This window comes from Balaenoptera acutorostrata, chromosome 7 (genome assembly GCF_949987535.1).
Source record: "Balaenoptera acutorostrata chromosome 7, mBalAcu1.1, whole genome shotgun sequence".
In the NCBI taxonomy this organism is placed as follows: Eukaryota; Metazoa; Chordata; class Mammalia; order Artiodactyla; family Balaenopteridae; genus Balaenoptera; species Balaenoptera acutorostrata.
Window position 1 is genome coordinate 8,260,822 of NC_080070.1, and position 26,224 is coordinate 8,287,045.

At 39.7% G+C, this 26,224-nt stretch overlaps 1 protein-coding gene across 1 annotated transcript in view; it reads right to left on the reverse strand.

Moving 5' to 3' along the window:
• CNTNAP2 (contactin associated protein 2) overlaps positions 1-26,224 on the reverse strand; it is a 1,523,154-nt gene that overhangs the window by 367,637 nt on the left and 1,129,293 nt on the right. The window contains exon 15 of the mRNA XM_057550506.1: positions 16,071-16,198. Within this exon, the coding sequence (XP_057406489.1) occupies positions 16,071-16,198 (128 nt within the window). The remainder of the gene's footprint in view (positions 1-16,070; positions 16,199-26,224) is intronic.

Sequence of the window (26,224 nt, forward strand, 5' to 3'; positions counted from 1 at the left end):
ATCTATTTTATACATATTAGTGTATACATGTCAATCCCAATCTCCCAATTCATCCCACCACGACCACCCACCGCCGCTTTCCCCCCTTGGTGTTTATATGTTTGTTCTCTGCATCTGTGTCTCTATTTCTGCCTTGCGAACCGGTTCATCTGTACCATTTTTCTAGGTTCCACATATATGCATTAATATACAATATTTGTTTTTCTCTTTCTGACTTACTTCCCTCTGTATGACAGTCTCTAGGTCCATCCATGTCGCTACATATGACCCAATTTCGTTCCTTTTTATGGCTTAGTAATATTCCATTGTATATATGTACCACATCTTCTTTATCCATTCGTCTGTCGATGGACATTTAGGTTGCCTCCATGACCTGGCTATTGTAAATAGTGCTGCAACGAACATTGGGGTGCATGTGTCTTTTTGAATTATGCTTTTCTCTGGGTATATGCCCAGTAATGGGATTGCTGGGTCATATGGTAATTCGATTTTTAGTTTTTTTAAGGAACCTCCACACCATTCTCCATAGTGGCTGTATCAGTTTACATTCGCACCAACAGTGCAGGAGGGTTCCCTTTTCTCCACACCCTCTCCAGAATTTACTGTTTGTACATTTTTTGATGATGGCCATTCTGACTGGTGTGAGGTGATACCTCATTGTAGTTTGATTTGCACTTCTCTAATAATTAGTGATGTTGAGCAGTTTTCATGGGCTTCTTGGCCATCTATAAGTCATCTGTGGAGAAATGTCTATTTAGGTCTTCTGCCCATTTTTGGATTGGGTTGTTTGTTTTTTCAATATTGAGCTGCATGAGCTGTTTATATATTTTGGAGATTAATCCTTTGTCCGTTGCTTCGTTTGCAAATATTTTCTCCCATTCTGAGGGGTGTCTTTTCGTCTTGTTTGTAGTATCCTTTGCTGTGCAAAAGCTCTTAAGTTTCATTAGGTCCCATTTGTTTATTTTTGTTTTTATTTCCATTACTCTAGGAGGTGGATCAAAAAAGATCTTGCTGTGATTTATGTCAAAGAGTGTTCTTCCTATGTTTTCCTCTAAGAGTTTTAGCGTGTCCAGTCTTATATTTAGGTCTTTAATCCATTTTGAGTTTATTTTTGTGTATGGTGTTAGGGAGTGTTCTAATTTCATTCTTTTACATGTAGCTGTCCAGTTTTCCCAGCAACACTTATTGAAGAGACTGTCTTTTCTCCATTGTATATCCTTCCCTCCTTTGTCATAGATTAGTTGACCATAGGTGGGTGGGTTTATCTCTGGGCTTTCTATCCTGTTCCATTGATCTGTCTTTCTGTTTTTGTGCCAGTACCATATTGTCTTGATTACTGTGGCTCTGTAGTATAGTCTGAAGTCAGGGAGTCTGATTCCTCCAGCTCCGTTTTTTTCCCTCAAGACTGCTTTGGCTATTCAGGGTCTTTTGTGTCTCCATACAAATTTTAAGACCTTTTGTTCTGGTTCTGTAAAAATGCCATTGGTAACTTGATAGGGATTGCATTGAATCTGTAGATTGCTTTGGGTAGTATAGTCATTTTCACAATATTGATTCTTCCAATCCAGGAACATGGTATATCTCTCCATCTGTTGGTATCATCTTTAATTTCTTTCATCAGTGTCTTATAGTTTTCTGCATACAGGTCTTTTCTCTCCTTTGCTAGGTTTATTCCTAGGTATTTTATTACTTTTGTTGCAATAGTGAATGGGATTGTTTCCTTAATTTCTCTTTCTGATCTTCCATTGTTAGTGTAGAGGAATGCAAGAGATTTCTGGGCATTAATTTTGTACCCTGCAACTTTACCAGATTCATTGATTAGCTCTAGTAGTTTTCTGGTGGCATCTTTAGGATTCTCTATGTATAGTATCACGTCATCTGCAAACAGTGACAGTTTTACTTCTTCTTTTCCAACTTGTATTCCTTTTATTTCTTTTTCTTCTCTGATTGCCATGGCTAGGACTTCCAAAATTATGTTGAATAATAGTGGTGAGAGTGGACATCCTTGTCTCGTTCCTGATCTTAGAGGAAATGCTTTCTGTTTTTCACCATTGAGAATGATGCTTACTGTGGGTTTGTTGTATATGACCTTTATTATGTTGAGGTAGGTTCCGTCTTTGCCCACTTTCTGGAGAGTTTTTATCAGAAATGGGTGTTGAATTTTGTCAAAAGCTTTTCTGCATCTACTGAGATGATCATATGGTTTTTATTCTTCAATATGTTAATATGGTGTATCACACTGATTGATTTGTGTATACTGAAGAAGACTGCATCTCTGGGATAAATCCCACTTGATCATGGTGTATGATCCTTTTAATGTGTTGTTGGATTCTGTTTGCTAGTATTTTGTTGAGGATTTTTGCATCTATCTTCATCAGTGATATTGGTCTGTAATTTTTTTTTTTTTTGGTAGTATCTTTGTGTGGTTTTGGTATCAGGGTGATGGTGGCCTCACAGAATGAGCTTGGGAGTGTTGCTTCCTCTGCAATTGTTTGGAAGAGTTTGAGAAGGATGGGTGTTAGCTCTCCTCTAAATGTTTGATAGAATTCACCTGTGGAGCCATCTGGTCCTGGACTTTTGTTTGTTGGTAGATTTTTAATCACAGTTTCAATTTCATTACTTGTGATTGGTCTGTTCATATTTTCTATTTCTTCCTGGTTAAGTCTTGGAAGGTTATACCTTTCTAAGAATTTGTCCATTTCTTCCAGGTTGTCCATTTTATTGGCATAGAGTTGCTTGTAGTAGTCTCTTAGGATGCTTTGTATTTCTGCAGTGTCCATTGTAACTTCTTTTTCATTTCTAATTCTATTGATCTGGGTCTTCTCCCTTTTTTTCTTGATGAGTCTGGCTAATGGTTTATCAATTTTGTTTATCTTCTCAAAGAACCAGCTTTTAGTTTCATTGATTTTTGCTATTGTTTCCTTCATTTCTTTTTCATTTATTTCTGACCTGATCTTTATAATTTCTTTCCTTCTGCTGGCTTTGGGGTTTTTTTGTTCTTCTTTCTCTAATTGCTTTAGGTGCAAGGTTAGGTTGTTTATTCGAGATGTTTCCTGTTTCTTGAGGTAGGCTTGTATAGCTATAAACTTCCCTCTTAGAATTGCTTTTGCTGCATCCCATAGGTTTTGGATCATCGTGTTTTCATTGTCATTTGTCTCTAGGTATTTTTTGATTTCCTCTCTGATTTCTTCAGTGATCTCTTGGTTATTTAGTAACGTATTGTTTAGCCTCCATGTGTTTGTGCTTCTTCTGTTTTTTTTCCCCATAATTGATTTGTAATCTCATAGCATTGTGGTGAGAAAAGATGCTTGATATGATTTCAATTTTCCTAAATTTACCAAGGCTTGATTTGTGACCCAAGATGTGATCTATCCTGGAGAATGTTCGGTGTGCACTTGAGAAGAAAGTGTAATCTGCTGTTTTTGATGGACTGTCCTAAAAATGTCATAAATCTATCTGGTCTGTTGTGTCATTTAAACCTTGTGTTTCCATATTAATTTTCGGTCTTGATGTTCTCTCCTTTGGTGTAAGTGGGGTGTTAAAGTTCCCCACTATTATTGTGCTACTGTCGATTTCCTCTTCTATAGCTGTTAACATTTGCCTTATTATATATTGAGGTGCTCCTATGCTGGGTGCATAAATGTTTATAATTGTTATATCTTCTTCTTGGATTGATTCCTTGATCATTATGTAGTGTCCTTCCTTGTCTCTTGTAACATTCTTTAAAGTCTATTTTATCTGATAGAGTATTGCTACTCCAGCTTCCTTTTGATTTCCATTTGCATGGAGTATCTTTTTCCATCCTCTCACTTTCAGTCTGTATGTGTCCCTAGGTCTGAAGTGGGTCTCTTGTAGACAGCATATAGATGGGTCTTGTTTTTGTATCCATTCAGCGAGCCTGTGTCTTTTGTTTGGAGCATTTAATCCATGCACGTTTAAGGTAATTATTGATATGTATGCTCCTATTACCATTTTCTTAATTGTTATGGCTTTGTTTGTGTAGGTCCTTTTCTTCTCTTGTGTGTCCCACTTAGAGAAGTTCCTTTAGCATTTGTTGTAAAGCTGGTTTGGTGATGCTGACTTCTCTTAGTTTTTGCTTGTCTCTAAAGCTTTTGATTTCTCCGTGGAATGTGAGTGAGATCCTTGCTGGGTAGAGTAATCTTGGTTGTAGGTTCTTCCCTTTCATCACTTTAAATATATCGTGCCACCCCCTTCCGGCTTGTAGAGTTCCTGCTGAGAAATTAGCTGTTAACCTTATGGGAGTTCCCTTGTATGTTATTTGTCTTTTTTCCCTTGTTGCTTTCAATAATTTTTCTTTGTCTTTAATTTTTGTCAATTTGATTACTAAGTGTCTCAGTGTGTTTCTCCTTGGGTTTATCCTACTTGGGACTCTCTGTGCTTCCTGGACTTGGGTGGCTATTTTCTTTCCCATGTTAGGGAAGTTTTCAACCATAATCTCTTCAAATCTTTTCTTGAGTCCTTCCTCTCTCTCTTCTCCTTCTGGGACCCTTATAATGTGAATGTTGGTGCGTTTAATGTTGTCCCAGAGGTCTCTTAGGCTGTCTTCATTTCTTTTCATTCTTTTTTCTTTATTCTGTTCTGTGGCAGTGAATTCCATCATTCTGTCTTCCAGGTCACTTATCTGTTCTTCTGCCTCAGTTATTCTGCTATTGATTCCTTCTAGTGTATTTTTTATTTCAGTTATTGTATTGTACATCTCTGTTTGTTTGTTCTTTAATTCTTCTAGGTGTTTGTTGCATCTTCTCGATCTTTGCCTCCATTCTTTTTCCAAGGTCCTGGATCATCTTCGCTATCATTATTCTGAATTCTTTTTCTGGAAGGTTGCCTATCTCCACTTCATTTAGTTGTTTTTCTGGGCTTTTATCTTGTTCCTTCATCTGGGACATAACCCTCTGCCTTTTCATCTTGCCTATCTTTCTGTGAATGTGGTTTTCGTTCCCCAGGCTGCAGGATTGTAGTTCTTCTTGCTTCTGCTGTCTGCCCTCTAGTGGATGAGGCTATCTAAGAGGCTTGTGCAAGCTTCCTGATGGGAGGGACTGGTGGTGGGTAGAGCTGGGTGTTGCTCTGGTGGGCAGAGCTCAGTAAAACTTTAATCTGCTTGTCTGCTGATGGGTGGGGCTGGGTTCCCTCCCTGTTGGTTGTTTGGCCTGAGGGGACCCAGCACTGGAGCCTACAAGCTCTTTGGTGGGGCTAATGGCAGACTCTGGGAGGGCTCATGCCAAGGAGTACTTCCCAGAACTTCTGCTGCCAGTGCCCTTGTCCCCGCAGTGAGTCACTAGCCTTCAAAGTCTGATTCTGTAGGAATTCCTCCTCCTGTTGCCAGACCCCCAGGTTGGGAAGCCTGACGTGGGGCTCAGAACCTTTACTCCAGTGGGTGGACTTCTGTGGTATAAGCGTTCTCTAGTTTGTGAGTCACCCACCCAGCAGTTATGGGATTTGATTTTATTGTGATTGCGCCCCTCCTACAGTCTCATTGCAGCTTCTCCTTTGTCTTTGGATGTGGGGTATCATTTTTGGTGAGTTCCAGTGTCTTCCTGTTGATGACTGTTCAGCAGTCAGTTGTGATTCTGGTGATCTCACAAGAGGGAGTGAGCGCACGTCCTTCTACGCTGCCATCGTGAACCAATGTCCCTTTTCTTTTTAATTTGGGACCTTAAATCTAGTTCCATGGAGCTGTTTACCATGCGAATAGGTGTATACAAATTAAAATGTACCGTTTTATATATGTATACCTGGTGAGTTTTGAATTAGGATTATTTTAATGACACTAATGCAATCTTACATAATGTTTGCAATAGTTTAGTACAGGTTTTGTTTTGTTTTGTTTTTTAATCCAGATGACTGTAAAGATTGCTGCTCTGGAACTATCAGCAAAGTTCAAGAAGAGGCTACATTAAAAGTTTTCTTCAATAAAGTTCCTGAGTTTGCAAGCCCTGCATGTAGTTCAGACTGTGAAAAGAAGCTTTATGAAAAGCCAAGTAGGTATCATAAAATAGGTGAACTGGAACACAGTTTTAATTATATCAGAGTGAGGTAGTTTATAGCTCACAGCTTAGCAGCCTAACAATAGGTCTGAAGTACTGACTAATTGTAATTTTGTCAGTAATAACCTAGAGACACAGATAAACAAAAGTGTGGAACAGTCCGCTTGGATCTCCGAAGGGCCAGGGGGGTTAATCTAATTTAGATTAAACAATGAGTTCTATAAATTTAATACTTCATGTGCATCCTGATTTAGAAATGCCAGAGAAAATATAGAAACTTAGCAAAAAAGGTTGTTTTTTTTTTTTAAATCCTTAATTTGAAGATAATCATCGGATTCAAGGGATTTTCAAGGTACAAAGGAATAAAAGTTTTCATTTAGTTAAGATGAATAAATGTGCAAAAAGCTTATTGAGGTTAAAAATAGTTGTGCATATAAATCAAGTGATAGTTCCTCTCTTGGACCTCTATAGCAATTATTGTCTCTGCAAGTTTTCTGCAATTTATCATGAAGTGCCTCGTGGCACTACCTCCATTGGTAGCCTGAAATGCTTATTTAAATCTTTTGTGGTTATTTAACCATTCATATTCATTTAACGAACACATATTTGAGCTTCTCAATGTGGCAGGCACTGCCTTTGTACAGGGTATAGATCTCTGCCTGAGTTTCCACCTACCGTTGGGGGTGAGGACAAAAATAATGCAAATTCACAGAGAAAAGAGCTGCTTGTGCAATGGATAATTTATCCTGCCTTTGTCCCAAGTTCCTGGTTAAGAGCTTCTAGGCCCTTGGAATTTCCTGAATGATAGGAGTATCATTGTTATTCATGGTGGGCCCCTAGATACCTTTTATTATTTTTTTTTAAATTAAATTTTATTTTTTTTAACGTCTTCATTGGAGTATAATTGCTTTACAATGGTGTGTTAGTTTCTGCTTTATAACAAAGTGAATCAGTTATACATATACATATGTTCCCATATCTCTTCCCTCTTGCGTCTCCCTCCCTCCCACCCTCCCTATCCCACCCCTCTAGGTGGTCACAAACCACCGAGCTGATCTCCTTGTGCTATGCGGCTGCTTCCCACTAGCTATCTATTTTACGTTTGGTAGTGTATATATGTCCATGCCACTCTCTCACTTTGTCCCAGCTTACCCTTCCCCCTCCCCATATCCTGAAGTCCATTCTCTAGTAGGTCTGTGTCTTTATTCCTGTCTTACCACTAGGTTCTTCATGACCTTTTCTTTTCTTTTCTTTTCTTTTCTTAGATTCCATATATATGTGTTAGCATATGGTATTTGTTTTTCTCTTTCTGACTTACTTCACTCCGTATGACAGACTCTAGGTCCATCCACCTCACTACAAATAACTCCATTTCATTTCTTTTTATGGCTGAGTAATATTCCATGGTATATGTGTGCCACATCTTCTTTATCCATTCATCTGTTGATGGACACTTAGGTTGCTTCCATGTCCTGGCTATTGTAAATAGAGCTGCAATGAACATTTTGGTACATGACTCTTTTTGAATTATGGTTTTCTCAGGGTATATGCCCAGTAGTGGGATTGCTGGGTTGCATGGTAGTTCTATTTTTAGTTTTTTAAGGAACCTCCATACTGTTCTCCATAGTGGCTGTATCAATTTACATTCCCACCAACGGTACTTTTTAAGATGGAGAATGGCCCTGCCCGAAAGACCAACCATGGGATTAGGGGGTTGGGGCTTTGAACCAGGATATATCAGCCCTGTCTCCAGGGAGGAGAAGGAAGGGAAGCTGGAGATTGAATTCAATCATGTGGCCAATGACTTACTGAATCATGCCTACATAATGAAACTCCAGTAAAAAATGTGGACATCTGAAGTGCACGTGAGTTTCCCTGGTTAGTGACACACACTGATAGGCTGAGCGGGTGATGTGTCCACATTCCATGAGGAGAAGACATAGGGACTCGGCATTTGAAACCCTCCCAGAACTCACCCTGTGCATCGGTTCATTCAGCCAGTCCTGATTTGTATCTTTGATAATAAAACTGTAATCTTAAGTATCGTGCTTTCCTGACTTCTCCGAGTCATTCTGGTAAATTTTTGGTCCTGAAGAGATATTGGGAACCCCCAAATTTGTAGTCAGTTGGTCAGAAGAGCAGGTGGCTTGGGAACCCCCTCTAAACTTGCAGCTGGGGTCTAAAGAAAAGGCCGTCTTCTTAGGGACTGAAATCTATGCTGACTCTGGGCAGTTCATGTTAGGGTCGTGTCGTAGCATTGCAGAGAGATTTCAGACTGTGGTCAGTTCTATGGGGAGTGGTGAGATGTGGGTGACTGTTAGCTGAGTGGGCAGGGAAGCTCTCTTGGAAGAGTTAATATCGAAGCTGAGACCTGCAGCCCAGCTGAGCCTCGATGGGAAGAAAGTTCCAGGCAGAGGAAACCACCAGGAAAAGTTCTGGAGGTGGAAACAAGCAGAGCACGTTGGAGATATGAGACCAGTGGGGCTGGCATGGAAGAACTGGGGATGACCGGTGGGTGGGGCAGATCACACGAGGTAGCCTTATAGCATGTGGTAAAGGGCTGGCATTTAAAGAGTAATGGGAAGCTATCAGCTGGTTGTAAATCAAAAAGTGCTGTAATTTGATTCACCGCTTGGAAAAGTCACTCTGGATAATAGGTGGAGAAACGATTATGGTGGAGAATGTGAACTTCAGTCTGCAGTGTTTATGTCTTGATTGTCAATGTTTTTGTAGGCTCTTTGAGGGCAAGAAATGTAGTTTGTACTTCCTTATATTCACACAGTGCCTCAGATCAATGCTGAGTGCATATATAGAAGCTACTGTATAATCTAGGCTGAAATCTGAGTGTGCATGGAGAAAGACAAGAATGTAGCAGAAGGGGAGGCGAATCCTTGCTCAATATCATCAGTGGGTGAATTGGAAGGTTATTGTGACTGAGTTTGAAAACCAGCTAAAATCTGCATTAAAACAGCAAAATATTCTACCATAATTCCATACATTTTTCAAGTCCTACACATTTTTCCAAAAAATTTTTAAACTCTAGGTCAGAGGTTCAGCAAACTATGGCCTTCAGGCCAAATCCAGTCTGTTTCCTGTTTCTCTAAGTAATATTTTGTTGTAACCATCCACGTCCATCTGTTTACATATTGTCTACGACAGCTTTCACACTACAGGGTTGAGTGGTTCTAACAGCCTGTATGGTCCCAAAGCCTAGAATACTTCCCGTCTGGTCTTTCAGAGAAAAGGTTAGCTGACTCCCTATTTGGATGAAAGGCTCCTTTTGTGGTTGTCATCGGGAACGGTGAGTGCTGTGTATGTTATTGGGCTCTTTGTGCATTTTGCTAGGGTCCTCCAGGTTCTCCAAGGGCAGTTTCCAAAGATGGTAGCAAGCAAAGGGGGTGGTTTCCATCTGCTTCCAGCAAAGGAGACCAGAGAGAAGGAAATCAGGGTTGTGTGCATGGACAGACATCACCCTGGGAGCCCAGCAAATGCAGCTGAGCTCTAAGCAGAGGTTGCGGCCACCACCTCCCAATCAGGAAGGAGGGTATTGACTGGCTGGGTGCCGACTCTCAGCTATGAGACAAGGCAGGTCTTCTCCAAGAATAGGTGGAGTCGAGGGTAAAGACAGTGGGATATAGGACAGGGAGGTGGGCAGAGCTTTTCTGATATCAAGCCTGTCACTCTTGCCATAATGACAGAAGGTAGTAATAATGGTGGTGATAACAACCAGAGAGCACTGACTGTGTGCAAGGCTGCGGGGAATTGGAGTTTAAAAGAACCACTGCAGCGATGCAGTTATGATTATTCTCATCTGCAGCTGAGAGAAGGTTGTGAGCAGGAGGTGGAAGACCAGGGAGGTTAAGGAACTGGTTCAAAGGCACATGGCTGGTGAGGGAGGGAGTTGGGATTTGGAGCCGGATGTGTGTGATTGCAAAGTCTATGCTATTCAAAGTGCTGCTCTATAACGTTGCTACTCAGAGTGTGGTCCACTGGCCAGTGGCAGCAGCAGTAGCATCTCGAGTCCTGGCCCAGACTTCCTGAATCAGAATCTGCATTTTACCAAGATCCCCAGGTGATTTCTGAGCACATTAAAGTTTGTAAAGCACTGCTCCTCAAGATCTCCATACTTTTTTCAAACTCCCACTAAGAATCCAAGCTTCCATCCGAATTTCCACTTTGTCATAATTTTCACCCTTGATATAATATAAACTGATCCAGGATGGGAACCATGCCCCATTTTTCTCAGTAAAGGCTCTTAAGTTGAATTAGATCCTAGAAGCAAATCCTGGAAAGGTAAGAAACTGTTTCACCTAGCATTTTTCTTGATTCCAAACATGTTCCACACCAGAAATTCTTAGAACCAAAGGAGCAAGCCTAACTCTCTTCTGCAAAAGTTTGGAGAGATCACTTGGAAAGTTCAGCAGAGGAACCCAATGGTGGGGATTCAATTTACAGAACAAAGTCCCTCCTGTACCTGGGATCCTGTGACAAGTTCAGGGAAAGGATGGGCACCCAGGGAGAGGACACCAAGGAAGCAAGACTCACTCAGCCAGGCAGATCTCCTCTGTGGGATGTGATGATTCCTCTAAATACAAGCAGTATTTGAAAGGATAGGTGGGAAAGTCAGCCACATGCATACAAATACCACATCTATTGTAAAATAGAAATACTACCCCCCAACTGTAACTAATTTTACTTCCCACTTCTACAGTGAGTTTGCAGCTAACGTTGAGTGGCCAAATAATATTAAAGAGCTGATTCTTCTCAGGGGCGCTGTCCACTTCTAACCATTTAAAGTCACTCTGGAGTCTGGAAGACCAAAGGGAAGGCTTCCTTCTTTCTGCCTCTGCTGCCTGTGTCACTGGAGCTGCCCTTAGATGTGCCCAGAGGGCTCAATCCTTTAATGGGAATCAGCCTAGGTTTTGATCCTGAAAATTTCACTATTTCTGCTTGTTCTTAAGAGACACTCTGGCTTCTCAGTCGGTAGTAGCCTATGGCAATAGCAACAGAGGCTGGAGCATTAAGAAAAAAATAGAAGTTAATGGTTTCTACACATAACTGTGGGTGGTTTTTATTTGTTTTTTCCCTGTTGGCTACTATCAGCCAAAAAAAATGCCTAGAACTAGAAGTAAAAACAAAACACACAAAATAAAGAAGTCACTAACTTTCTGTCATTGACCCCTCATACCTATGGTTATGAGTTTTCTATCAGGGTTTCCAGACAGTTGATCCCACAGCAGGGCAAGATTAAGAGCTCAGCACCACTTTATTGCTCTGCTTGGCTGTTGATGGGCAGGGACCCAGGGTCAGAGTTCCAGGTCAAAGCTCCTTCGGATCTCAACATTCATCTTGGCCACAGGGAATTACTAAAGATGAAGGCTCGTGTCAAACTCTCTCTCCCTGTGCTCTGCCATAAACCAGCTGGGAGCCCCTGGGTCGGTCACTTAACCTCCCCATACCCAAGTTCCCTCGTCTGTAAAATGAGAGGTTTGTACTGTCTGACCTCTAAGTCTTCCACCGCTAGAATGCTGTGATTCTTTGTTCTTGCTTTTAGCCGTACCTGACGCAAGTACATACATCTCCATTTCATGGGAAGAAACGGGGAAACGAAAAGAACGTGGAGCATCTGCTCTGGAACCACACCGATCTTCTGGCCCCAGCTCTCAAACTCACTGGCAAACCATCTAATAAGTCTGATTCTGTTTTCTCATTGGTACAAAATACAAAGATATCACCGCATACAGGATGTTGGGAGAATCAAGAGAGAAGATGAATATAAAGTGCATGGCTTACAGCCTGCATGCTGGGCCCTTTCCCTTTCTCGTCTCTTCCAAGCCTGAAGCAGCAAAGAAAAGGGGGATAAGCAAACTGTCTACTCTTCTCTGGAGCCCGGGGAGCGGCTTCCTCTGCACAATCAAAACCGCTTCCTGAGCCCAGATGAGCAGCTGCCCCTCTCTCCTTGTCTAGTCCTCTTGGGCGGCACTGACTGTGTCTCTCACAGGGAGATGGTGTGGCCTGTGTGTGCCCCTGGGTCCATCCTATGGGGAATGATACTCATTTGAGCCCCCAGTGAAATTGTCTTATCCTGGGAGAAACAACATGTAGATAAGTCATTGCCTTGCCTTCCTTGGTAAGGGAATGGCTGGTGATGGCCTTGGTTTGTAAAAGTCTTACAGTAAAGACAGGGTGGCCTTTATATATCTCGGGCACATATGATTGCATTCCCAAAGAACAAATGTCCACTGTCATTTGGATAAAACTCCATCATCATCTTTATTTCTTTCACTCTCAGCTTTGTCTCTGTCCTCTGAGTGTTCCTGAATTGGATGTGGTCTGCCTTGCCTTTTTTTCTTGGCCTCTCAGAGTCACCTCCGTAGCTCTGAGAACCTGAATTTACATCTTAAATGCCCACCATAACTCCAGTGCTTGGCCTGCCGTGCGGACAGCCAGGGCGGGTTTCAGGCACGGAGTCAGCTGTCCTTGAGTAACACGTTTTCCTGATTGTTTCTACCCAAGTGTATTAAAAACACTTGCCTTTGTAGCAAACTTGCTCCTAATTAATTGTTTAAAGTCTCTGTATCCCTAGAGGAAATCTGGGAACTCTTTACCTTATATGGTGGAGAATAAACCAATTATCTAGCAAATACTTTCTACAATTAATTATAGTCACTATATATAGCACAAAAAAGACTCTTACCTCCAAAACCCGAAATAGTTTGTTTTTGAACTAATTCCGTAGAAGTTTAGCAACTCCGTCCAAGAACAATTATATTTTTGAATTTGAAAACAATTTCTACTCTGTCAGCCGTTTTGGTCCTCTAAATAGCTCTCTTGTTTCTTCCTAGGCGAGTAGGCATGGTTTAAGGGGGTAATTTGTAATCTTACCTCACTTTTTATCTTAGCTAACCATCCATCCTCAGTCACACTTTCAGTTTCATTTAGATTTGAGGCTTCCATTTGAACGTGTTTGAAAAAAAACCCCCAAAAGTATAAGGGCATAAGCATTTTACAGTGCTATATGGGAAATGCAGCAGGTCTGGAACTCACTGATTTTCTTAGCATTTTGATTATATGGGTCTATGAGTTCAGATGAATCGAAGTAAAAATGAAACTCAGCAGGCATGATGAAATCAACTGAAACTGCCAAAACCGTTGGTCAGAGCCCACAAAATTGTTTCATTCTCTAAGACTGGGAGGTAGAACCAGACCTAATTCAAGAGACAGCTTCCGGGAGCTGTCATCATTCAACTCCTCAAATAGAGAAAGACATTTCTTGACAGTGGATTTGGTTTTTTTAAACTGTACCTTTGCACAGACTTCAGTAAATGACACAAAGTTAATCTCTGAAAACAACAGGATAGATGCATGATACCACTTTTTAACTCATACAAATTGGAATCTAATCCCCCCAACATTCATGCTGTGTTGGTAACTGGACGTGGGTGGGGAGAGACCCAGATCAAATACTTTTAAAACAATTTAATTTCTGCCGTTGACTCAGGGGTGAGAATGGAGTCGGGGAAACAAGCCTGACCTTGTGCAGAGAAAGCTGTTTATGTTCTCTGCTCTGTCTTTCCTCTGGGAGCCTCCCAGAAGCAGCAAAAGGGGGCACAGAAATTTGTTGCATAGATGACATTTTAAAAGAAATATTTTGTTCATCTGTAAAACAGAAAGGCTAATATTTACCTTACCTACCTCGCAGGGGGCTGTATCCAAGGACACCATACATGTGTAAAATCTGGAAAATGCTATGAGGTAGACACTTTATCATTACTGTGTCCACGTTAGAACATTCTTAAAAGGAAGGTGAGCATCAAAACCGCTAACTGCTACCTGGCAATTCAGGTACGAGGTATATAATATGGCCGGTTGCCTACAAAAAACGAAGATCTCTCTCTCTCGGACACAAAAGTATTCCACATAATTGCAATTAAAAATTGACTGTGCTTTTATTTTCATGAAGTATCAGGTAAAATACAGATAAAGTCTTGATGAAGCTGCAGTACTACAAGAATCCTGAGGCCATGCAGTGTCAATGAACAGGATAGCTCTTTGTCTATCAGTTGGTCCTAAGAATGTCTCTAAGAGCAACAGCCTTGGGAAAGAAATGCAAATGAACACTGACCACCATACTTCTCCTATTTTCTCTATTTAAATATAAAGTCTGCCTAAAATATACTATCTATCACTCCTTTCTTGAGCACCAGTTGCAATAATTTTAGACCACAAGTCTATTAAATTATAAAACATTTTATGTTTTCCAATACTTTTTAATGTGCATTTCTCAAAACATGGTTTGAAATTCTTTTTTTAACTCACCAGAGTACCTAGTAAAGTGCTAGACAAATAGCAGACACATAATAAATTCTTCCTGAGGACTGATTTATTAAGAGAAAACATGCTAATATTAGCTATAAACTGTTAATACACTCCCACATATACTATTTAAAGTAATTGGACTCTTTAAGAGTGGTAAAAAAAATTTTCAGAAGTGGGATAGTATAACTATATTGACTTAATCCATTACTTAATGGGAACCCTTTCCCTAATTTAAGGCTAACTTTAGAATTGATAAGTGAGAAATACTTTACCTTTATATATTAATGAGTAATTATGACATAATGAAACTGATTTTCATTTGATAACCCATGAGAACCTGCCTATTTTGAGAGTGACACTATAGTCCATCTCTCAAAATATGTGTTTAAAAAGGCATATGTATTATTATTTTATGTTAATATCTTTTCTTAAGCAGTCGAAACAAAATTTCCTATTGCACAGTTCTACTAAGCTAGACATACAAAGTATTATTGTTTAATAAATGCATGACAAAGCTCTTTTGACCAGTTTCATTTTAAGGATAGCATTTTCATTCTCTCTGTGTAAGAAGGGAAAAATCAGTACAAACTCTATCTCTCTTTTGTATCAGGAACACTGCGTGGTTTAATTGCTGACAGCCTCGATGTACTAAGTAGTAAACAGCTGAGCATGCATCATTACATTCCTTAGGACACCTCTTTGAGTGGATGCAATAATTTATTACATTGAGTAGGTCTAATTCTCCCTTGATTTATGGAAGCGGTAATAACATTCCATCTGACAGAAGGCTTTGCTAGGAGGAATCCAGATCTAGGCACTAAAATCTTTATGGCCTCCCCAGGAGGAGTTGGGACGCAGGTGGTATTCTGAGCACCACAGCGGAGAAAAAGGAGGGGTTTGCCTGAGGTCTTCTGACAAGTCAGCTACTCAGGGAACAGAATCTAATCTCCTGATGCCTAGCACACAATCACAAAAGCATACTCCTGGAAGGGCTGCCCAAATCATGTGTGCAGACGCGAAGAGGGGAAATGACACCCAGGATGCTCACTGCAGAATCCCCATAGCAGCCTGTCACCGGTTCCCTCCGACTACGCATAAAGCACACTGAAGGGTATCAAACAACATAAAATCCTAACGGTACCCTTAATTAGGTGGGATCATCAGGCTAACTCCCTGACTGCCAACAGCCCCAAATTCCTCTCTGTGGTGCCGAATCTTGAAAGCAAGATGTAGTTACAGAAACACTCTTTGGCTTACAAGGGACCATCAAGCTCTGATGATGGTGAAATTTGATAGCACTAATGTCAAACTTTATATGACCATAATCCAAGTTTACAATGATACATTAAGCCCTAATGCTACTATTTATATCACCGTAAACTCAGTTTAGGGTGATAAAAATAGTCATGCTAATGGCATTAACAGCAGCACTCTGGAAGCACAGCTGTTGAGTGCCGCTTTTATGCTGTTAGCATTGCTACTTTATCACCATAAACTTAGGTAGTCACATTTGCTACATACGAATATACAAGAAAGATGGAGAGCCACATTTTATGCCCGTATCTAGCCTCCCGTACTGAAGACTTACAGCTTGCTGCCCTCCTCTGTGTGTTAAGGTCTGCCTAGCCCTCCGGTTGGCTCTGTTTATACCGAACAGCAATCTGTTTTCTGCCAACCTCGCGTTTGCTGGGAAACACTATTTAAAATTGGTAAGGAGGTGCCAGCCCCAGCTACGGGCACACTTACTGTCTCCTTGGCAGCGCAGGGGACCCACACTCAGTTTGGCTTCCGAGCCTTGCCGGTCAGTATCTCCAACCACCACCTGGCTTACTGGCAGGTGATCTTTGTAGGTTAAGAAGCCAGCGTCCTTCCTCCTGAATCACAGGGAAAGACAGAAAAGCATGAGGAGGCTAAGTTAGAAACATGTCTTTTTGATCATTGTTTAAGTTGTCTAACAATTGACCACATTCCAATAAATGCTCAGAGGTGCACTAAGTAGAACCACAGTTAGAGTTGTTCCCTCTCTTCCATTGGGTGGTTTCACAGCTCATGGCTCAGAAGCAACTGTGACCGCTTTGCCTTCTGGAAAACAAAACGGACACCCTGATTTCCAGAGAGTCACAACCAATACACAGAATGCTACTTCAGGTTGAGTGTAGACTACCATGTTGCTTTAAGTACACACATCAAATGCTGAGCATGCATGCAGAGTTTGCTGTTGTCACGGAATCAAAAGTTCAACAAAGCCAACCTGATCTCTTGCATAAAATTAGAAACAAAACCCTATTAAAAAACCCCCTTGTCTCCTTAATTGCTTTGAAGCAGTTGCTTCAGAGGCTTTCTTCCCTGCTGTGCATCAGCTAAATAAGAGATACTTGTAGGTCCTTCATCTCTTCTTGTTTATTTTAACAACTGAAAGAGTTTATGCAAAGTTTCCAACACAGAGCAGGTGCTCACTAAGTGTCTGTTTCCATCCATAATGAGGAGTGGAGTTGAGATGCCAGCCCAATTTGGCTTTTCTCTTAGATTTGTTCTCTTGTTTATTCTATATCTATCTTGTTTCAGGTCTCCTAACTCAACCCCATACCCACCCTAAATAGAGGAAGAGGGCAAGGCTAGTTGTAAAGTATTGATTCTAGGATGAAGCATAGAAATACAGGAGATGTTCTTAGGGATGGAACCAAGGTGAGCTACCATGAAGCACAGATTTCACCTTAATAGGAAATTCCTATCCCCTCATCCTCCTTTTGTGCTGCTGTGGCCGAGAGATTCCCTCATTTGGGGCTAGATGACTGGGAGGCACAAATCAGTGTAAGGTCATTCCACAAATTTATCTTTTTGCATGATTTTCTGCACTGTTCAGCCTGAATGTAAATGAGAATTTTGAAATTGTATGTACAACTGATCACAGGAAAGAAAACTGATTTTGGATGATAGAAGAATGAGAGAAAAGTTGGGGGGGGGCGCTGGGAGGAACTGGGAGATTGGGATTGACGCATATACACTTTGGATACTATGTATAAAATGGATAACTAATGAGAACATACTGTATAGCACAGGGAACTCTGCTTAATGCACTGTGGTGACCTGAATGGGAAGGAAGTCCAAAAGGGAGGGGATATTTGTATATGTATGGCTGACTCATTTTGCTGTACAGTAGAAACTAACACAATATTGTAAAGCAGATATACTCCAATAAAAATTAATTTAAAAAAAAAAGAAGAATGAGGGAGAGAGTTCAATAATCAGGTTAACGATCTGTCATTTGCATCTCTTGCAGGGAATTGAGGATAACCAACTTGGAAGCCTGTCTCTAAAATGCTATGCTGTTAGGAGCAGTTACTTGCTCCTCTGACCTTCTAGAAAGTCACTGAACATATGCTCCTTCATTTGTCAGGACCCACAGAAACCCAGGAAGGAGTCACAGAATTTAGCCAGTGGACCACAAACAAGTGTATTTTCCACTGCCTTAGTTATTTCAATGAGTTTCTAAGATAAAGTTTAAAAAAAAATTTTTTTTTTTGGGCTGCTGCCACATGGCATGTGGGATCCTTAGTTCCCCGACCAGGGATCGAACCCTCACCCGCTGCAGTGGAAGTGCGGAGTCTTAACAACTGGACTGCCAGGGAAGTCCAAAAAAAAATTTTTTTTAATCAAATGAGAACTAAGATCATGCAGAAAAGCACTGTGATTCTTACTGACATTGCAGCTACTGGTGATCCAGCCTCAAATCATTTATAAACTCAATTCCTTATATTAGAACTTCTATCAGTTAAAATCATGTTAGAGAGGGAAGAAAGTCTTTGCTATTAAATTTGATATTTAATGTTTCTTAAAGGGAAATAAATGAAAGCACCCTTAATAATATACTGTGATTTGACAACTTAGTAGAATAATGTGCATTCCTGTGGAACTTCAGGCCGAGATTCTCTACAAGTTCATTATCACTTAGAATTAACTGACTCTAGATCAGGGATTTGTGAGCTAAGTCCTGAGAACCATTCATCTTGTCGCTTTTTCTGTGATGGCCCATAAGCTTTTTTTTTTTTTTTTTTTTAATATTTATTTATTTGGTTGTGCCAGGTCCTAGTTGCAGCATGCAGTATCTGTAGTTGCGGCATGCGTACTCTTAGTTGCGGCATGTGGGATCTAGTTCCCTGACCAGGGATGGAACCCGGGCCCCCTGCATTGGGAGCGTGGAGCCTTAGCCACTGGACCACCAGGGAAGTCCTATTTTTTTAAATTTTAAATGGTTGAAAAGAAATCAAAAGCAGAATAATATTCTGTGCCATGTGAAAATTACATAAAATTCAAAGTCAGTGTCCATAAATAAAGTTTTACTGAAATAAAGTCACTTTATAATTTAACTTTTTTTTACAATATTGTCTATGGTGCTTCCAGGCTACACTGGGAGAGCTGAGTAGTTATAATAGAGACCATATGGCCCTCAAAGCCTAAACTATTTATTATCTGGCCCTTTATAGAAAATGCTTGCCAACTCTTGCTCCAAATCATCAGTGTCCATTTTTCCTTTGGGAATTTATTGAGCAAATATCCCACTGACAATCACGGTGGCCTAATGTGCAACTTATCCCCACAGTCGAGTGTAGGGTTAGGGAAGGGGCATGAGAATATCTCTGAGGTGGGGAAAAACGCATTTAAGCCAACATTTGTTTACTCCAGCAGCGAGAAGTAACTTAAACCTTATCAATAATTAACTTTCTGATGGGCGTTGCACCATGTGGCCTGCAGTCATGTGTCAGGATGCTCAACATCCTTACCTGATACCTGGTATTGTTGGTTCGTTTACAATGAATGAGAAAGTGACTACTTTATAACAAATCTTGTGTTAATATAAGAGTATTTTGGAAACAAATGTTCGGAAATATTCCAATCACTATGTAATCTTATTGCCAAAATTTATATGTGCATAACCTCATAAGAATTTACACATCTACACACTTCCACAACTTGAAAACATAATTTTAAAATATTTGTAATAATCTTGTAAATGTAGAGTTCCAGTGGGTTTTGGACTTATTTTATAATACTGAAATGGGTCATTATTCAGTTACTTTGCAAATAAAACTTATTCAGAGATGACAGAAATTTACTACATTTCATCAAAACCTTTGCATTACTGGTCAATGAAACTGAAAAATTCACATCAAGATTCAGTAGGTGCACTTAGCAATATACCTTTATCTAGTTTGTTATATGTACCTTTAGGTAATATTTTTCAACTATGATAGCCAATAAAGTCAAGTATCAAAATGAAAAACACAGAGAGGCAGATCTTCAAATTGGTAATCCAAGATTATTTAAAATAATATGTATTTAATCACATCACAGTTACTAAAACAATTAAAGGAAAAATGATTAATTTCTATTAATATTTTAGATATTATTAATGACAACTTCATATCATTTTTTAAAACTTTATTTTTTTTTATATTGAACATAAAATGTTAATTCACTAGAACCTGTATCTTACTTTTATACTTATTTGTAAATATGTGCTCAAAAAATTTTTAAATAGGGTATCAAAAAATATGAAGAGGAGATTAACCAAGATGGCGGAGTAGAAGGACGTGCTCTCACTCCCTCTTGCGAGAGCACCAGAATCACAACTGGCTGCTGGACAATCATCGACAGGAAGACCCTGGACTTCACCAAGGAGGACACCCCACGTCCAAGGACAGAGGAGAAGCCACAGTGAGACGGTAGGAGGGGCGCAATCAGAGTAAAATCAAATCCCATAACTGCTGGGTGGGTGACTCACAGACTGGCGAACACTTATACCACAGAAGTCCACCCACTGGAGTGAAGGTTCTGAGCCCCACCTCAGGCTTCCCAACCTGGGGGTCCGGCAAAGGGAGGAGGAATTCCTAGAGAATCAGACTTTGAAGTCTAGTGGGAATTGATTGCAGGACTGTGACAGGACTGGGGGAAACAGAGACCCCACTCTTGGAGGGCACACACAAAGTAATGTGTGCATCGGGACCCAGGGGAAGGAGCAGTGACCCTGGGGGAGACTGAACCAGACGTACCTGCTGGTGTTGGGGGGTCTCCTGCAGAGGCGAGTGGTGGCTCTGTTTCACCGTGGGGATAAGGACACTGGCAGCAGAGGTCCTGGGAAGTTCTCCTTGGCGTGAGCCCTCCCAGAGTCTGCCATTAACCCCACCAAAGAGCACGGGTAGGCTCCAGTGTTGGGTTGCCTCAGGCAAAACAACCAACAGGGAGGGAACCCAGCCCCACCCATCAACAGTCAAGTGGATTAAGGTTTTACTGGGCTCTGATCGCCACAGCAACAGGGAGGGAACCCAGCCCCACCCATCAACAGTCAAGTGGATTAAGGTTTTACTGAGCTCTGACCACCACAGCAATAGTCAGCTCTACCCACCACCAGAGCCTCCCATCAAGCCTCTTAGATAGCCTCAACCACCAGAGGGCAGACAACAGAAGCAAGAAAAACTACAATCCTGCAGCCTGTGGACCAAAAACCACAGTTACAGAAAGACAGAGAAGATGAAAAGGCAGAGGGCTATGTACCAGATGAAGGAACAAGAAAAAACCCCAGAAAAACAACTAAATGAAGTGGAGATAGGCAACCTTCCAGAAAAAGAATTCAGAATAATGATAGTGAAGATGATCCAGGACCTCGGAATAAGAATGGAGGCAAAGATTGAGAAGATGCAAGAAATGATTAACAAAGACCTAGAAGAATTAAAGAACAAACAAACAGAGATGACCAATACAATAACTGAAATGAAAACTACACTAGAAGGAATCAATAGCAGAATAACTGAGGCAGAAGAACGGATAAGTGACCTGGAAGACAGAATGGTGGAATTCACTGCTGCGGAACAGACTAAAGAAAAAAGAATAAAAAGAAATGAAGACAGCCTAAGAGACCTCTGGGACAACATTAAACGCAACAACATTCGCATTATAGGGGTCCCAGAAGGAGAAGAGAGAGAGAAAGGACCAGAGAAAATATTTGAAGAGATTATAATCGAAAACTTCCCTAACATGGGAAAGGAAATAGCCACCCAAGTCCAGGAAGCGCAGAGAGTCCCATACAGAATAAACCCAAGGAGAAACACGCCGAGACACATAGTAATCAAAGTGGCAAAAATTAAAGACAAAGAAAAATTATTGAAAGCAGCAAGGGAAAAACGACAAATAACATACAAGGGAACCCCCATAAGGTTAACAGCTGATTTCTCAGCAGAAACTCTGCAATCCAGAAGGGAGTGGCATGAAATACTTAAAGTGATGAAAGGGAAGAACCTACAACCAAGATTACTCTACCCAGCAAGGATCTCATTTAGATTTGATGGAGAAATCAAAAGCTTTACAGACAAGCAAAAGCTAAGAGAATTCAGCACCACCAAACCAGCTCTACAACAAATGCTAAAGGAACTTCTCTAAGTGGGAAACACAAGAGAAGAAAAGGACCTACAAAAACAAACCCAAAACAATTAAGAAAATGGTCATAGGAACATACATATCGATAATTACCTTAAACGTGAATGGATTAAATGCCCCAACCAAAAGACATAGACTGGCTGAATGGATACAAAAACAAGACCCATATATATGCTGTCTACAAGAGACCCACTTCAGACCTAGGGACACATACAGACTGAAAGTGAGGGGATGGAAAAAGATATTCCATGCAAATGGAAATCAAAAGAAAGCTGGAGTAGCTATACTCATATCAGATAAAATAGACTTTAAAATAAAGAATGTTACAAGAGACAAGGAAGGACACTACATAATGATCCAGGGATCAATCCAAGAAGAAGATATAACAATTATAAATATATATGCACCCAACATAGGAGCACCTCAATACATAAGGCAACTGCTAACAGCTATAAAAGAGGAAATCGACAGTAACACAATAATAGTGGGGGACTTTAACACCTCACTTACACCAACGGACAGATCATCCAAAATGAAAATAAATAAGGAAACAGAAGCTTTAAATGACACAATAGACCAGATAGATTTAATTGATATATATAGGACATTCCATCCAAAAACGGCAGATTACACATTCTTCTCAAGTGCACACGGAACATTCTCCAGGATAGATCACATCTTGGGTCACAAATCAAGCCTCAGTAAATTTAAGAAAATTGAAATCATATCAAGCATCTTTTCTGACCACAACGCTATGAGATTAGAAATGAATTACAGGGAAAAAAACGTAAAAAAGACAAACACATGGAGGCTAAACAATACGTTACTAAATAACCAAGAGATCACTGAAGAAATCAAACAGGAAATAAAAAAATACCTAGAGACAAATGACAATGAAAACACGACGACCCAAAACCTATGGGATGCAGCAAAAGCGGTTCTAAGAGGGAAGTTTATAGCTATACAAGCCTACCTAAAGAAACAAGAAAAATCTCAAGTAAACAATCTAACTTTACACCTAAAGAAACTAGAGAAAGAAGAACAAACAAAACCCAAAGTTAGCAGAAGGAAAGAAATCATAAAGATCAGAGCAGAAATAAATGAAATAGAAACAAAGAAAACAATAGCAAAGATCAATAAAACTAAAAGTTGGTTCTTTGAGAAGATAAACAAAATTGATAAGCCATTAGCCAGACTCATCAAGAAAAAGAGGGAGAGGACTCAAATCAATAAAATCAGAAATGAAAAAGGAGAAGTTACAACAGACACCGCAGAAATACAAAACATCCTAAGAGACTACTACAAGCAACTTTATGCCAATAAAATGGACAACCTGGAAGAAATGGACAAATTCTTAGAAAGGTGTAACCTTCCAAGACTGAATCAGGAAGAAACAGAAAATATCAACAGACCAATCACAAGTAATGAAATTGAAACTGTGATTAAAAATCTTCCAACAAACAAAAGTCCAGGACCAGATGGCTTCACAGGTGAATTCTATCAAACATTTAGAGGAGAGCTAACACCCATCCTTCTCAAACTCTTCCAAAAAATTGCAGAGGAAGGAACTCTCCCAAACTCATTCTATGAGGCCACCATCACCCTGATACCAAAACCAGACAAAGACACTACAAAAAAAGAAAATTACAGACCAATATCACTGATGAATATAGATGCAAAAATCCTCAACAAAATACTAGCAAACAGAATCCAACAACACATTAAAAGGATCATACACCACAATCAAGTGGGATTTATCCCAGGGATGCAAGGATTCTTCAATATACGCAAATCAATCAATGTGATACACCATATTAACAAATTGAAGAATAAAAACCATATGATCATCTCAATAGATGCAGAAAAAGCTTTTGACAAAATTCAACACCCATTTATGATAAAAACTCTCCAGAAAGTGGGCATAGAGGGAACCTACCTCAACATAATAAAGGCCATATATGACAAACCCACAGCAAACATCATTCTCAATGGTGAAAAACTGAAAGCATTTCCTCTAAGATCAGGAACGAGACAAGGATGTCCACTCTCACCACTATTATTCAACATAGTTCTGGAAGTCCTAGCCACGGCAATCAGAGAAGAAAAAGAAATAAAAGGAATACAAATTGGAAAAGAAGAAGTAAAACTGTCACTGTTTGCGGATGACATGATACTATACATAGAGAATCCTAAAACTGCCACCAGAAAACTGCTAGAGCTAATTAATGAATATGGTAAAGTTGCAGGTTACAAAATTAATGCACAGAAATCTCTTGCATTCCTATACACTAATGATGAAAAATCTGAAAGAGAAATTATGGAAACACTCCCATTTACCATTGCAACAAAAAGAATAAAATACCTAGGAATAAACCTACCTAGGGAGACAAAAGACCTGTATGCAGAAAACTATAAGACACTGATGAAAGAAATTAAAGATGATACCAACAGATGGAGAGATATACCATGTTCTTGGATTGGAAGAATCAACATTGTGAAAATGAGTATACTACCCAAAGCAATCTACAGATTCAATGCAATCCCTATCAAATTACCAATGGCATTTTTTACGGAGCTAGAACAAATCATCTTAAAATTTGTATGGAGACACAAAAGACCCCGAATAGCCAAAGCAGTCTTGAGGCAAAAAAATGGAGCTGGAGGAATCAGACTCCCTGACTTCAGACTATACTACAAAGCTACAGTAATCAAGACAATATGGTACTGGCACAAAAACAGAAACATAGATCAATGGAACAAGATAGAAAGCCCAGAGATTAACCCACGCACCTATGGTCAACTAATCTATGACAAAGGAGGCAAAGATATACAATGGAGAAAAGACAGTCTCTTCAATAAGTGGTGCTGGGAAAACTGGACAGTCACATGTAAAAGAATGAAATTAGAATACTCCCTAACACCATACACAAAAATAAACTCAAAATGGATTAGAGACCTAAATATAAGACTGGACACTATAAAACTCTTAGAGGAAAACATAGGAAGAACACTCTTTGACATAAATCACAGCAAGATCTTTTTCGATCCACCTCCTAGAGTAATGGAAATAAAAACAAAAATAAACAAGTGGGACCTAATGAAACTTCAAAGCTTTTGCACAGCAAAGGAAACCATAAACAAGACGAAAAGACAACCCTCAGAATGGGAGAAAATATTTGCAAATGAATCAACGGACAAAGGATTAATCTCCAAAATATATAAACAGCTCATTCAGCTCAATATCAAAGGAACAAACACCCCAATCCAAAAATGGGCAGAAGACCTAAATAGACATTTCTCCAAAGAAGACATACAGACGGCCACGAAGCACATGAAAAGATGCTCAACATCACTAATTATTAGAGAAATGCAAATCAAAACTACAATGAGGTATCACCTCACTCCTGTTAGAATGGGCATCATCAGAAAATCTACAAACAACAAATGCTGGAGAGGGTGTGGAGAAAAGGGAACCCTCTTGCACTGTTGGTGGGAATGTAAATTGATACAGCCACTATGGAGAACAATATGGAGGTTCCTTAAAAAACGAAAAATAGAATTACCATATGACCCAGCAATCCCACTACTGGGCATATACCCAGAGAAAACCGTAATTCAAAAAGACACGTGCACCCGAATGTTCATTGCAGCACTATTTACAATAGCCAGGTCATGGAAGCAACCTAAATGCCCATCAACAGACGAATGGATAAAGAAGTTGTGGTACATATATACGATGGAATATTATGCAGCCATAAAAAGGAACGAAATTGAGTCATTTGTTGAGAAGTGGATGGATCTAGAGACTGTCATACAGAGTGAAGTAAGTCAGAAAGAGAAAAACAAATATCGTATGTTAATGCATGTATGTGGAACGTAGAAAAATGGTACAGATGAGCCAGTTTGCAGGGCAGAAGTTGAGACACAGATGTAGAGAATGGACATATGGACACCAAGGGGGGAAAACTGCGATGAGGTGGGGATGGTGATGTGCTGAATTGGGCGATTGGGATTGACATGTATACACTGATGTGTATAAAACTGATGCCTAATAAGAACCTGCAGTATAAAAAAACAAACAAAACAACTAATACTAAACTTTCATTGGGTTATTTGTATGGAAATATGTTAATATAAATGTTTCAGACATTACATGAAATTTCTAAAAATCTTATATTTGTATTTGTATGGAAATATGTATGGAAATATGTTAATATAAATGTTTCAGACATTACATGAAATTTCTAAAAATCTTATATTTGTATTTGTATGGAAATATGTATGGAAATATGTTAATATAAATGTTTCAGACATTACATGAAATTTCTAAAAATCTTATATTTGTATTTGTATGGAAATATGTATGGAAATATGTTAATATAAATGTTTCAGACATTACATGAAATTTCTAAAAATCTTATATTTGTATTTGTATGGAAATATGTATGGAAATATGTTAATATAAATGT